Here is a 14,846-nt window from a genome sequence, read left to right as displayed (position 1 = left end):
AATAGAATCAATTATGGGCATAAAATTATAATTTTGAGAAATTTTATTTGAACACTCTCAATTTTTCCAAACTCTATTTGTCTTTTGAAATTTCATTTAGTATAAGTTAATTTTTTTTCTTTATCTAAAAATCAATTATCCATGTTTAAACATTTTCATCTCCCCATCTTTATAATTAATTTTGAAAATTATTAAAAAAATTAATTATTAAAATTAATTTTAAAAAATATTATTCAATCACATCGCTCTTTGTTAATCAAGTTTTGTCCATTGAAACACACCCTCTAATTACATTTTTTAAATTTTCCCTCAATCAAGATCTTATTTTTCTGTGGATAGACCATCAACTAAGATCTTATATCAGTGAAGCCAGGACCCGGAAAAAGTTTGAAGTTTGAACGGACGCCGTATTGAAATCGAAAATACCCCTTGTTTCATTCGCTCTTCTTTCTGCTTCGCTTCGCACGCTTTGCTCTGCTCGCGAACGATGGAGGGAGAAGCAGAGCAAGAAGAAGCTCTCCGTCTCAAAGCCATCGCCGAATCCAAATACAAAAGCTCTAACCTCGGCTCAGCTTTGAAATATGCCAAGCGAGCCCAACGCCTTGTTCCTGACCTCGATGGTATCTCCGAATTGGTTACATCTTTAGACATACTCAGCGTGGCCTCCAAATCGCCCACTCCTGACTGGTACAAGATACTCCAGGTCGAGCCCTTTGCTCACTCCAACGTCATTCGGAAGCAGTACAAGAAGCTGGCTTTGATTCTTCACCCGGACAAGAATCCCCATGCGGCTTCCGAGGAGGCGTTCAAGCTTGTTAGCGAGGCGTTTCGATTTCTTTCTGATAGAATTCGGAGGAAGGAGTACGATATGAAGTTGAGGATTCGGATTCAGGATGAGGCGACAGAGGGTTCGAAGCAGCCGGTGGAGACCTTCTGGACAGCTTGCTGCACTTGTCGGCTTCTGCATCAGTTCGAGAGGAAGTACGTGAACCATAATTTGGTGTGCCCTAGTTGTAAAAAGAGTTTCAAAGCCGTGGAAGTTGAGAATGGAAACGAGTCTGAGGAGGAGGACGGGGGGGTGAGGGTTCGGAATAGAAGTATTAGGTTGAGAGTTCCGAGCTTGAGGAGGAAATTTGGTACTATTGGCAAATCACGAACCGTGAAGAGGAAAGTGGGCGGAGAAGAGGCTGAACCTGTGACCAGCAAGAGTGGTAGATTAAAGGATAAAGTTGGAGGCGTTGAAGTGAGAAATGGGGAATTAGAGAGTGAAGGAGCTGTTGGCAAATGGAGTAGGGGAAGACTGAGAAGTAGAGGCTTGAAGAGGAGAATGAGCACTGTTGGGGATGTGTTGGAAAGGTCTAAACCAAAGAAAATCAGAACTCGCGAGGAAACGATGACATTAGCAGAAATGCAGTCTGAAATCAAGAAAAAGGCTCAGCAGAAGAGGCAGATGATATTGAAGCCAAAGGAAAAGGAGGGGGATAAAACACAGAAGAGGAACGAGCAGGAGGAATTACAAAAGGCTTTAAAAAGTTCCAGGGGTTCGTTGACTGTCAAACTGAAAAGTTTGAAGATCAGGAACCTACTAGTTGAGGAGAAGCAAGCATCTCTTGCTAAGAGTAAAGAATTGAAAATTGTCGAGCACAGTAACTCTAGCAGTGGTGATATGGAAAATATGGCAGTAGTGGATTCAGATTTTTATGATTTTGATAAAGATAGAGTAGAGAGAAGCTTTAAGAAAGGTCAGGTGTGGGCTGTTTATGACGATGATGATGGAATGCCAAGGAATTATGCTCTGATTGATGAAGTCGTTTCCGTAATTCCTTTTGAAGTAAGAATAAGTTGGCTGGATCTACAAAGCAGCGGGGATGGAAAGATGATTAGTTGGGAGGAAAGGGGATTTCGTATATCTTGTGGGAGATTTAAAGTTGCGAGGAAGACTTCCATAAATTCTGTAAATATCTTTTCCCATGTTGTAGATTGCGAACGGGCAGCTCGTGAAGTTTACAGAATTTATCCAAAAAAGGGGTCTGTGTGGGCACTTTATAATAAGGCAGCTTCTGATGTAGAGGAAAGAAGCCTTGCAGTTCAGAGCAAGAGTTTCTATGATATCGTTGTATTCTTGACGAGTTATAATGAGATAACTGGATTAAGCATGGCATATCTTGAGAAAGTTAAAGGTTACAAGGCAATATTCAAGAGACAAGAAATGGGGTGTCATGCTGTTAGATTTCTTGAAAGAGATTGTTTCCTGTCAATTTCGCATCAAATTCCTGCACGGAAACTTTCTGGCATTGAAACTCCTGAATTTTTGAGAGACTCATGGGAACTTGATCCCGCTTCACTTCCTTCAGATTTACTGGCTTAATGAGACTGTCAAACTTTTGATAGATTGTTGAGCTTCACATTTACAAGATATTGGGAGGCAAACTTTTTTGTTTGAAAACCTGGGTGCTTTGTATAGCTTCATTTGATTGGATATGCAGATTCAGGACATATTCATCGTTTTGTTTTTGTTCTGCTTAACTCAGTGCACTTGTTCAAAATTCTCCTGTTCATAATATAATTAGTGTGGTGGGTTGGTGAATGCATGGACGAATTCGTACATTTGATGGAATTCATCATGTGACTTATCTGACATACTGTTCTAGAATCAGTTCTCCGCAGAGGACATATTCAATTATTCACCAAAAACAAAATCCAGCTCCTGGAACTCCTATTTCACATTGTTTTTTGTCTTATTGTCAAACTCCAAGTCAGTAGATCAGTCTTTGTATAATGCAGGCACATATGGCCATTCATTTAACTTATTTACATCTGGCCTGATAGCAACGTTTATAGAACAATGATGCTGAGAACTTCTGAAAAGGTAATCCTGGAGCATGCGCAGCTTGTTTTGTGTTTTGAAATTGGGAAATTATCAATTAAGGACTGTTGGAGGAAATTTATATCAATCAAGTATCATTTTTCATTAAAACTTGAATAAATACTTGTATTTGGGTTAGTTTTTCATCAACAAGTATTCATTTGAGTTTTAACAATTCATTCTAAATTAACAACAATCCATTCAGACTTGTTTTCTATTTAAGTTTTGACAACAATTGATCTTTAATTGATATTAATTTCCTCCAACAATCCTTGCTTGCTATATTCCCTTTGAAATTTGATGTCTTACAAATTGCAATCATCGTTGATGGGACTCTGTCCATGGTCAACCCAGTTATGTGAACTTCCTAATCTATTGCTTCTTAAAAGGGCTGAAGGCTACAATTCCACTTGAGAATTTGAGATACTCTAGCCTAAGATTGAGGAATTTCTTTGTCACTGCTTTGTGAGAGATTCCTTTAATTGCAGTAGTACAATTCTTCATTTTTTATTACCTGCCCGTGGTTTCTAATGATTATTGTGTGCATTTTTTGTTTTGCCAATTTCTCCTTCCACTTTGAAGCAGAGGCTTGAGTCTGATATACTTCAGCTGCAATTTTCTTGATTGTCTTCAATTCATTTCTTGGCTTTGAGGAATCTACAGATATCTTAGTATCTGCCAGGTAACTGCTTTAGTGTCTGTTCCTCTGTTAATAGGCAAATCTTTACTTGCATTGTTTTTTAGGTCATTTCCTAATTGTGTTAAATTATTGAGTTATTGTTTACTACTTGAGAAATCTACGCAGATCTTCAGGTAAATTCCTCAGTGTCTGTTTCTCTGTCACTTGATCATCTCTTGCATATATTGCATCTTTTAGTTCTTTGGAAATCAAATAATACATTTTACCTGTACTTTTATATTACTATATCTTATGTTACATAATCATTGGCGATATAAAGCTGGGATTGCTAATAATTCACTCTATGTCAGACATAATGAACTTCTACGGTTGAGATTGATTAACTGTAATGTATCCCCTATGCAACTTATTGTGTTGTATTGGCGTGTATTTCCTCTGGATCAAGGGATAAGTTATATACTACCCCCTCACCTAAAGTGCTCATTTTCTGAGTGGATATGGTATTCTTGTCCATTGCCTTGTTGAATGAAATTGTCTTGTTTAATCTTAATAATGTGCCGTGATAAACAAGCAAGGATTATATCTAATGAAAGGGGTTAGTTTCTTACAACATAGCCAACCAAGGTTCAAATCCCTATAGAGAGAGGTGTCCACATTTAGTGTCCAATCGTGTCTCTAAGAAGATTGATTTCAATAAGAGAATATCTGTAAGCAATCAAATAATAATAATAATAATGTGTTGTGATTACCAACTTGCTCAACTCTAGCTCATATAAAATGAAGATTGTCACCGAGTTATTCAATGTTCATGTTTAGAGGGTTTTGTCACGACCTCCTGCAATATTGGGAAAAATACTTACATATATCGTACTAGCTGACTGTACAATGGACCAATAATAAAAGCTCCTCAATGCAAGTTCCTCAACATTTCTTCTTAATATGCATGCTCTTAGACTCATGGTTTGTAATAGCAAGTCCCGTAAATGAGGTCCAATAAGCCAATGATCTGTGATTTAGAGTTACGCTGACAATTTATTCTTCAGTTTCAGCTCACATTCCATGTTTGGAACGGTTAGCAGACCCGGGTTGCAGTACGCTAGCACGACTTCACATGACTGAAACAGCATCTTGAAGGACCTGCAAGGCATGAGTATATCTTTGCCCGTAGGAGAGGTGCTTGAGATTTGAAAAGCAATACCTGTAATGTTGAAGTATCTCTGGTATAAAAGCAATCATATTCCCTATTATATACATGTGTGGTTTTGAACGTCCTTTCTTGGGAGAGTTAGATTTTAAAAGTTCATGCTTGTAAAGTGCTATGATTTTAGAGAGATTGAGGGAGAGATATATCTAATAATGATCTGGAAGATCTTTATTTCGATCTCCATCCTTTGCTAGCTCATCATGAGGAAATTGTTGATGGGAGATCAGATAGATGCATGCATTTGATGTACAAATAAAATAAAAATGAAGTCAATTCATGCGAGAATGTTACATGAGAGCTACATCCTTGCTAGCACATGATGAGTAATATGTTGATGTAAAGAGTAAGACAGATACATGGATTTTGATGTGCCAATAAAACCAAATAACTCAATTCACAGGAGAATATAAGATGATACATATGATCAGAGTTGGTTGTATAAATTATAATGATTCTGTGGTAATTAATACTGTTGTGGTTAATCACTGAGTGTATATATTTTTTAACAATCCGGATGCGCTAATGGCGCTTGTGCTTAACAAGAAAGGTCATACTATCTCATTAGATTATATTTGGGTGATGCACAATATAGTTGTTATTCTTAAATTATGGATAATTCTTGAGGTATATACTAGTTTATTTATCTGTGCATACAAGATAAAATATTTAACATGACGTTCTATTTATTAATTGCTTATGCCTCATGAATAGTATAATTTGTGGGAATTTTTTATATTTATATGGATATATCATATATAGATTCAGAAATGAGTTGTCCCAATGGAGAGTGGTGACACGGTCTATTGAGTTTTGAAGGAATTTTGCTTCACACTGTTAATAACTTAAGGGTCTAACGGATTAACATTTTGAAACCTCAAGGATTCATAAACATCAATTTTAAGATTTGGGCCAAAGTTGACCCAAAATGTAATTTGCCCTCGTTTTGAAAATATTGGAACAAAATTTTTCCCCGATTTATCAAATCCTTGAACAAAATTTTCCAAGCTTCTATGCTCACGCCTCCAAAATGTTCCATATATTCGTTTGTCGATCTATTGAACAAAAACCTGAGGGCCACACCCTTGATGGGTTGGTTCGTGGCATCAAACGAAGGGCTTCCATGCTTCCATTGTTTTTTAGTATGGTTTCTATAAGGTTTCTGCCAAAAAAAATGCGTCCAATTGCACGATTGTGACTTGGACCTCTAAGTTCACATGCAACCACTTAGAGGTCCAACATGCAGTGCTGGGTCATTGGCCATTCTGTCAATAAGCATCACTATGCTAGACTACTTGCTGCTTTCCCTTTGCATATTCACTTCATGAAAAGGTATTTCAAATCCTCCTGGAGGGGGAAAAATGTTTCGAACTTTGCCTTTCGAAACTCTCGAGACATCATCATGCTCGCCATTCTTCAAAATAATATCACCATGCCGGCTTTACTTCATCACAAGTTTTCATTTACAGAGCAAAAATTTTTAATTCATTAGCCTCTTGTTTTCAGTTTAGCCTCTTCTATATGTGTTTGTTTTTGTTGTTGTAAAGCCATCTTTTGATCACATTTCTTATATTGTCAATTAGTACAGTGTATCCGTGGTCTTTTATTTAAAAAAAAAAAAGCCATCTTTTGACAGGCTAATATACTTTTCTTTTATTATATTTACTATTTCAATTTGTTTATGCTTTTCGTTTTGACTCATGAAATTTAAATTTTGTAGATCTTTATGTTTCTAATTGTTTATTTGAAAATTGATTTTTCTTTTAAAAAAAACCTGAAGTCTTGTTGTGTTTCTTTTTAAAATAATAATAATAATAATAATAGTAGTAGTAGTAGTAATAGTAATAAGAGTCCTTCCTTGCTTGTAGGCCTGGCAAAAACACAAGCACACACGCATGTAACTAAACAAAATGATAACACACTAAATAAAGAAAATGCTTATAAAACGTAATTTTCAAAATTTTTATTCTTCATGCTTCATTCCATTCCATGCTTTTCCTTTTTTCTTTTTAACTTGAAAAATATCATCAAAACATAAATTTGTCAACATCACATAATTAATTTATCTTATCTCCACATAAAACATTTTATATTTTTACCTCTATGTATGTAACAAATATAATAAATAATTGGATTAAAATACAAATCTATGCATAAAGTTTGTTCGCAGGTGTAATTGGTATCTTAAAATATATATTTTTAAAGTGATACAATTTTGCCTCCAGAGCAAATGGGTCCCACACAATGCTGCCAACTTGTTTTTTTATTTGTTTTCTTCACTCTGTTGACTTTTCAAACACACCTCACGTCATCTTAATCTCTTTCCTCAACCAATCAAGTATCTTGCTCCCTTCTTCTTCTTCACGACAACAACAACAACAACAACAACAAGCCTTTATCCCACTAGGTGGGGTCGGTTACATGGATTGCAAGACGCCATTGTGCTCTATCATTTATTAAGCTTTTAGAAATATTATTAATTAAGAGATCACGTTCAACAACTTCCAAGAGTGTTCTCTTAGGCCTTCCTCTACCTCTCTTAATCGGACTCAAAGTTATATGTTCCACTCTTCTCACTGGTGCCTCCCTTGGTCTTCTTTGTACATGCCCAAACCATCTCAACCGATTTTCTACCATTTTTTCCTCAATAGGTGCCACCCTCACTTTTTCACGTATGTGCTCATTTCGAATTTTATCTTTACGTGTATGTCCGCACATCCATCGTAACATTCTCATCTCTGCTACTCCAACTTTATGCTCTTGCTGTCCCGTTAGAGCCCAGCATTCACTACTATATAACATTGCCGGTCTGATAGCAGTACGATAAAACTTTCCTTTAAGTTTATTAGGCACCCTACGGTCACAAATAACTCCTTTAGCTTTTCTCCAATTAAACCACCCAGCTTGAATTCTATGTGAAATATCTCCACTGATTTCGCCATCATTTTGAATAATGGCTCCCAAATATCTAAACTTTTCCACTTGAGGTATAATTTGATCTCCCAATTTCACTTCGAAATTATTTTCGAATAGTCCTTTACCAAATTTACAATATAAATATCCGTCTTACTTCTACTCAGACGAAAACCTTTCGACTCCAATGTCCTCCTCCATAACTCAAGTTTGCAATTAACCTCTTCTCTTGTCTCTGCTATAAGAACTATATCATCCGCAAAGAGCATACATTTCGGGATTTCCTCTTGAATATGTTCCGTCAAAACATTTAAAATCAAGTTGAACAAATAAGGACTCAGAGATGATCCCTGATGTAGTCCAATCTTTATAGGAAAATCCTTTGTTTGACCACTAGGCGTTCTTATACTAGTTTTTACCCCCTCATACATATCTTGTATGGCTTTAATATAAGCAATCCGTACTCCCTTTTTTTCCAACGCTTTCCAAAGCACTTCTCTTGGTATACGGTCATAAGCTTTTTCCAAATCAATAAAAACCATGTGTAGATCTTTATCTTTACAACGATACTTTTCCATTAATCCCCTTAGTAGATAAATCGCCTCTGTAGTTGATCTACCTGGCATAAAACCAAATTGATTCTCAGAAATACTTGTCTCCAATCTCAACCTGTGCTCAATTACTTTCTCCCACAATTTCATTGTGTGGCTCATGAGTTTAATCCCTCTATAGTTAGTACAATTCTGAATATCTCCTTTATTTTTATAAATAGGAATTAATGTACTTCTCCTCCACTCATCAGGCATTTTCTTGGACCGTAAAATCACATTAAATAACTTAGTTAACCATCTCACCCCTTCTTCACCTAAACATTTCCACGCTTCGATAGATATACAATCAGGTCCGTTAGCTCTACCATTTGCCATTTTCTTAAGAGCTTCCTTTACCTCCTTATCACGTATTTTTCGATAGAATGACAAATTTGTTCTCCTTCACCAGTTACTAAATCCTCCAAGTTACTAGATGAATCCTCTCCATCATTGAAAAGTTTAGAAAAATAAGTCTCCCATCTATTTTTAATTTCATCATCTGTAACTAAAATTCTTCCCTCTTCATCCTTAATACACCTTACCTGTTCTAGATCTCTTGATTTTCTTTCCCTACTCTTGGCAATCTTATAATATTTTGCTCTCCTTCCTTCGTCTCAAGGTTCTTATAAATTCTTCAAAAGCTTTGGAACGAGCTTCACCCACAGCTCTCTTAGTTTCCTTCTTAGCCATACGATACCTCTCCCAATTTTCCTTCTTCTTCACGACTTGCAGGGAAAAAAATGATAAAGCTTCGATCAGGCATCCTCATTCTCAAGTGTAAATATAACACGAAAATTCAAACCCATGAATGTAAGAAGAATCACCAAAATCTAAATGCATACCAGTTAAAATCTAACTGCAAGAAACTCATTGTGAGCTTCATCCCCATCTGCATCTTCTGATCGTCTATGAACTGATGAATATGGCTTTAGCTTGGCTGGTTACTGGAATCTTCTGTCCATTATGGATTACAAAAACAAAGCACCCCCATTTCATTGCAAGTGGACAACTCAAATCTATAATCAATAATCGTCAACCCAGAAAATGGCTTTAGCTTGGTCGGTTACTAGAATATGGTTTTAGCCTGGCCCAATCATCTACTTTTCGGCTCTAGCACCAATTTCGTTATCCTCTCCGATCTCACCGAATTTCGCTTCACTAAAAGCGCTATGACTGATTTCTTTGACTCCAAATCCATGCTCGTCGTCTCCTACAGTCGTGTTGCCTTGCCTTCCACAGCTTCGTCATCTCGCCATCCCACAGCCAACTCCATCACGACACGTCTTCTTCAGCTGCTCCAGATCTGATATTCTTCCCCTGCTAGCGAAGTTAGAGAGAGGGAGAGAAGAACCTCTCCACCATTTCATCAACAGCGTCGAAGATTGGAGTGATGGTTATACAAACGGGGAATGAGAAAAGAAACTAGAGAACATAAACGGGCATAGGGAACGTGATGTGTGTGTGTGTGTGTGTGTGGTGTGTGTGTGTTTTTTTTTTTTTTTACTTTTTTAATTTCTAAAATACATAGAGGACGTAAACAGTCAAAGTGACGGTCAAAAATCAACAAGTTAGTCCGGTTAAATTGTATCGTTTCAAAAACGTCAAGGTCTTTAAATATTTTAAAATATCAATGGGTCTCAATAAAAATTTCAGGGATATATTTATATTTTAATCCTAAATAATTTGTTATCATATACTATTTAAAATTTAAAAGACGTATTCTATTTTACAATTTGTTATTTTAAAATAATATTTTATTTTATAATTTAAAATTTATTATATCATCTATACATAAATTAAATTTTAAACTTGTTTTATTTTAGAATTTTTTATCAATGCAAATATTTATTTTTGAAAATATAAATAAGATGCATGTTCATTCCATATTAAAAAATTATATATAAATTTTTTGCCGTGTATATTCAAAAATAAAAAATTAATTTATTATTTAGGTTATTCCCACATAAATTAAAATTTAAGAATTCTGCCCCAAAAAAATTAAGCAATAAAATGTTCTATTTTATTATTTGTTATTTAAGTTTGTATTTTATTCTATAATTTATTATCTTGTTTTCACCTTCACAATTTTTTATCTTATACATATACAAAATATAAGACACAAATAATATGTCTCATGAGTCATGCCTCTCATTTTTTATCTGAATTTTTTTAAAATAATTATTGTTACAATTGTTACATTATAATTATTATCAGTATAATGATTAATTTTTAATAGCGAAGAACACATGTTGCAGGAATCTCATGATATCAACTCACGTTAAAAAATGAATCTACTTTACAAAGCAATGACACCCAATGCTTTCATAGTGCTCGCATATGTTGAGGCATGACAGTCTTCTCTTCCGTACTCTTTCGATTGCCTTATGGCTTGCCCATAACCAAGCTATCCATCTGGATTTTAGAATTTGATGCAGTATAGATAAATCAGACAGAAATAACGAGAACAATTGTATCATATCAAAAAAAAAAAGGAGTAATTGGGAGAATAACGAGAGGCAAAGGTAGAGGAATTGATTTCTATATATTATTTATCAACATTATTTACATTTTATAATGATACACGGAAATAAACATTGAACTTACATCAACTGAAAGTGGGGATGCGAGAATCACTAGACAAGTTTTCCCCAAAGAAAAGGAACAAAAAAAAAAAAAAACAGTAGATGCATGGAAAACGTACCACCTCAACAAATATAAATGACAAAACTGTTCAGCATCGTGTGACTTTTTACGGGATTGGATAGTTTTATCTTGGCGGCCCATATGCCCCTATGTATTAGCCATTCCCCATATCCCTGCAGATTTTATTCCATATTTCTCATTAATCATTATCCAATATGTTGAGGCTCGGACATCGCGTGGTTTTGGAGCTGATTGGATGCTTCGACTATGAAGTTGTGCAAATTGTTTCGTGTTTCGACTTGAAACGAGTCGCTGAAAATAATGAGACGTACGCAGACGAGGAGGAGAGAAGCGCCGGAAAAAAAAAAAAAAGAGGAGGAGAAAGAAGAAAAAGAGACACACACACCACCAAGGGGAAGAGCCGGCCGCCGGGGCAAAAACAAAGAACAAAAACCGGCCGTAGCATCTCCCCCTTCACCCCCCCGGAAAATGAAATTTTATTAAGTAGTGTTTGACCTGCCATGCAAGCGCACCCGTCATGGCAAAGGCCTACAACCAATAAATTACGTTGATGACATCATAACAAACACCTTTCCTCACTGTAACTTCTCTCGCGATCCTCTGAAATCAAACCAATCTCTGCCTCCAACTATCAATTTAACAAGCCATATTTTTGTAAATCCATCCCTTGCCCTTGCTAACACCTCCGATAATGGCATTAATCGTCGATTACAGCTCTGATACGTACGAGAACACGATCAAGAGGCTGATTGTCAGCCATCAAAAACCGATGACCTGAAAGAAAAATCATATCTCCGTAAGGCGAAAAACCGCACAAACCAATAAATTACGAGTTCCAAATTCGGAAAGGCTTCGACACCTGAAATACCTTGCGTTATACGTGACTGGATAATTAAAAGGATTCTATGTCAAGTCGTGCCAGGCTTGCCGGCTTCGAACGGCATCGCAGGAAAAAACAGAACGGCGAGGTAACCTCCGGGGCAACGACATGGGCTTGAAATCAATACACGAAGCAATCTTTCCATCGAGGCATCGACTTCATCACTCGCTCTACTATTGAGACTGAGGATTTGAGAGATCGTAACTCGTAAGTAATTAACGGGTAGAGCATGATACCATCCTTTTATAGTCAAATCTGATGCCGCAATCCGATTTATCGTTATCCTTATTGATTTGATAACAAGATTATAGATTTGATAAATAGATAATAGATATATAAGTAGGAATTATGCTTCAAAATTAAAATTAAAATTTTAAAAAATATATCAAAATAAACAAATCAAAATGTCTAATGTAATTTAAGATAAATAGTAAATACAATTTTGCGGGTAATATATCGTTAATATTCTTTTCTTTTTGGCCAATATCGTTAATATCAGATCCTTTTTTATTTCTATATTTGTCCAGCAAGAGAATCCCACGCAACGCGGATAATATTTTTCTTGTGGAGCAATTTAAAATACTAATTTCGATTTTTGGCATATTTGTTTATGATTAAAAAATAAATAATTTTTAGATCATTTAAAGATTTTATAAAAAATAAATTTATTTTGTAAATATTTTATAAAAAATAGATATTATTTTATATTTAATTATAATAATAAAAAATTGACTATTAATTAGTTATTTTTAAATTTTATAATATATTCCTTAATTTTATCTATTTTATAAAAATAATTTATTATTCACTTATTTTAAAATTTTATAATATCTTCATAGATCCTATATTTTTTAATATATCTTTCACCTACTGTAAGAGGTTATTTTTAAAAAATATTTTAACTAATTTCTTAAAATAATTAAAATTTTATTTTTCTCGAGATTTTGCTTTTTTAAAAAAATTAAATGACACTCATAAAATTTGAAGAATATATCTTTTGTCAAAAAAAAATACAAGTAATTTTTTTAATAAACTAAAACAAATGAGCCTTGATAGTCTCCATTTTTCTATCACAAAATTAGTTGACACAGAATTGAGGATCAGATCAAGAATTGAGGTGCGTTCTGTTTGGCTTAAGTTTGCTGGTATGTTCGGAGAGAGGGAATGAGTTTCCCTCCTCATTATATTATTATACATTATATTTATTAAAATAAAAAATTATAAAAATAATTTTAATTATTTTTTTATTTTTAATTTGGTCTAAATTTAATTTAGAGGGTTCAATTTAATATTAAAATTTTTATAATTAATATATATTGATTATTCAGATTTATTGTACACAATTCATGACCATGCAGGATGCATTTAAATAATCAATATATATTAATTATAAAATTTTAATATTAAATTCGACCCTCTAAATTAAATATAGATCAAATTAAAAATAAAAATTCATTAAAATTTTTTTATTATTTTTATAAATTTTTATTTTAGTAAATATGATATATTATAATAAATTAAATCACCAAGTGTTCACCCTTGAGATGAGCGTGCGCACAGAGGGAGGGAGAGGTCACTGTCCCGTGAGTTTTTCGTTCCAATTTTCCACACGCTGTGAAATCCCTGTTCTCTCGCCGCGCAGCCATGTTGGCAGGACACATTTTTTTCTTTGTGAGGTAAGGCCATTGTTCAATACTTGAACATGTAAGAAAGAAAACTTCTAGCGCATTGCATAATGTTACTCGAATTTGCAAGTAAATTCTTTTTATAAACAAGAAAACTAATACACTCGAAGAGGCAAGCGTCAAGAGTCCTAAACTTCACGTGTGTATAATAAGTTTGATGATCTAGCTAGCTAATTAATCAGCATATTCATATTAGTATATCTGTCTAGAAATAACAATTCAATTAAGCAGGGCAAAAATTTATATATATAATCAAGCTTACAAGATGCAGTTTTATAAGTATATCCATTGAATGAGTCTTCGCATCTCAATGGGTACAACCTGTCCTCTCCTCTTAAATTAAAACAAAGAACACTTGGACATAAGTGCTTAAACAATTGCATATTTTTTATATTACTATATATATATTGAGAGTTAATAATGTATTGTGAGGAACTAAGTATTAAACACAATGAAATTTTACAATTAAATTACTCTTCAATTTTCCGTTGAAGCCGGCCTGTCTGATAAAGGTACTCAAATAGAAAATGTTTAGAAGTTTGGCTCTAACACAATTTTGATATTGGCGAGGTTTCTTTTGGATGCAAAGTGTTGGGGAGAAGCCTTTGTATATGCAGACATACGTGGCCATTCATTTAACTTATAGATCAATGGTGCTGAGAGCTTTTAAAAAGGTGGTGTTGGAGCATGTGCAGCTTGTTGTGTGTTTTGAAATTTGAAGTCTTACAAGTTATTACAATCATGGTTGATGTGGCCATGGTCAACCCAGTTATGTTAGCTTCCTAATCTATTTCTTCTTAAAATGGCCAAAGAATACAATTTCACTTGAGATACTCCAGCCTAAGCTTGAGGAATTTTGCTATATCATTTGTCACATAATGATGACCGATATAAAGCTGGGATTGCTAATATAATTCACTCTATATCAAACATAATGAACTTCTAAAGTTGAGATTGATTAGCTGTCATGCATCCCCTGTACAACTTATTGATCTGTATTGGCGTGTATTTCCTAAGGATCAAGCGATAATTATACTTCCCACTCACCTGAAGTATTCATTCTCTTGGTGGATATGGTATTCTTTTCCGTTTCCTTGTTGAATGAAAACGTGTTGGTTGATCTTAATAATGTGCTAACCTATTCACTGTACAATGGACAAATAAAAGCCCGTCAGGGTAAGTTCATCAGCATATTTCTTCTTAACATGCATGCTCCTAGACCCATTGTTTGTAATAGCAAGTCCCAAAACTGGGTTCCAATTACAATAAGCCAATGATCTGTGATTTAGAGTTACCCTGACAGTATATTCTTCAGTTTAATTCAGCTCACATTACATGTCGTTTGCAGAACCGGGTTGCACTTGCAGTACACTAGCTAGCACTAGTTCAGATGACTGAAACGGCATC

General features: G+C 34.6%; 1 protein-coding gene and 1 long non-coding RNA gene across 2 annotated transcripts; one reads left to right on the top strand and one right to left on the bottom strand.

Annotated features, from left to right (window-relative positions):
- The first annotated feature begins 382 nt into the window (after positions 1-382).
- Positions 383-2,587, top strand: LOC129311406 (uncharacterized). The gene has a single exon (XM_054953706.1). It carries the CDS (start codon positions 488-490, stop codon positions 2,366-2,368), a length of 1,881 nt encoding a protein of 626 aa, XP_054809681.1. The 5' UTR covers positions 383-487; the 3' UTR covers positions 2,369-2,587.
- An 8,558-nt stretch (positions 2,588-11,145) lies between these two features.
- Positions 11,146-12,110, bottom strand: LOC129310294 (uncharacterized). The gene is made up of 2 exons (XR_008593082.1): positions 11,743-12,110; positions 11,146-11,648 (listed from the first exon to the last, which is right to left on the bottom strand). It is a non-coding gene; the product is annotated as an uncharacterized LOC129310294 (long non-coding RNA).
- Positions 12,111-14,846: the final 2,736 nt, after the last annotated feature.

Source organism: Prosopis cineraria, unplaced genomic scaffold (assembly GCF_029017545.1).
Source record: "Prosopis cineraria cultivar Desert tree isolate PC_DT_omini unplaced genomic scaffold, ASM2901754v1 PC5, whole genome shotgun sequence".
NCBI classification, from domain to species: Eukaryota; Viridiplantae; Streptophyta; class Magnoliopsida; order Fabales; family Fabaceae; genus Prosopis; species Prosopis cineraria.
This window is presented reverse-complemented; position numbering and strand designations above follow the sequence as displayed.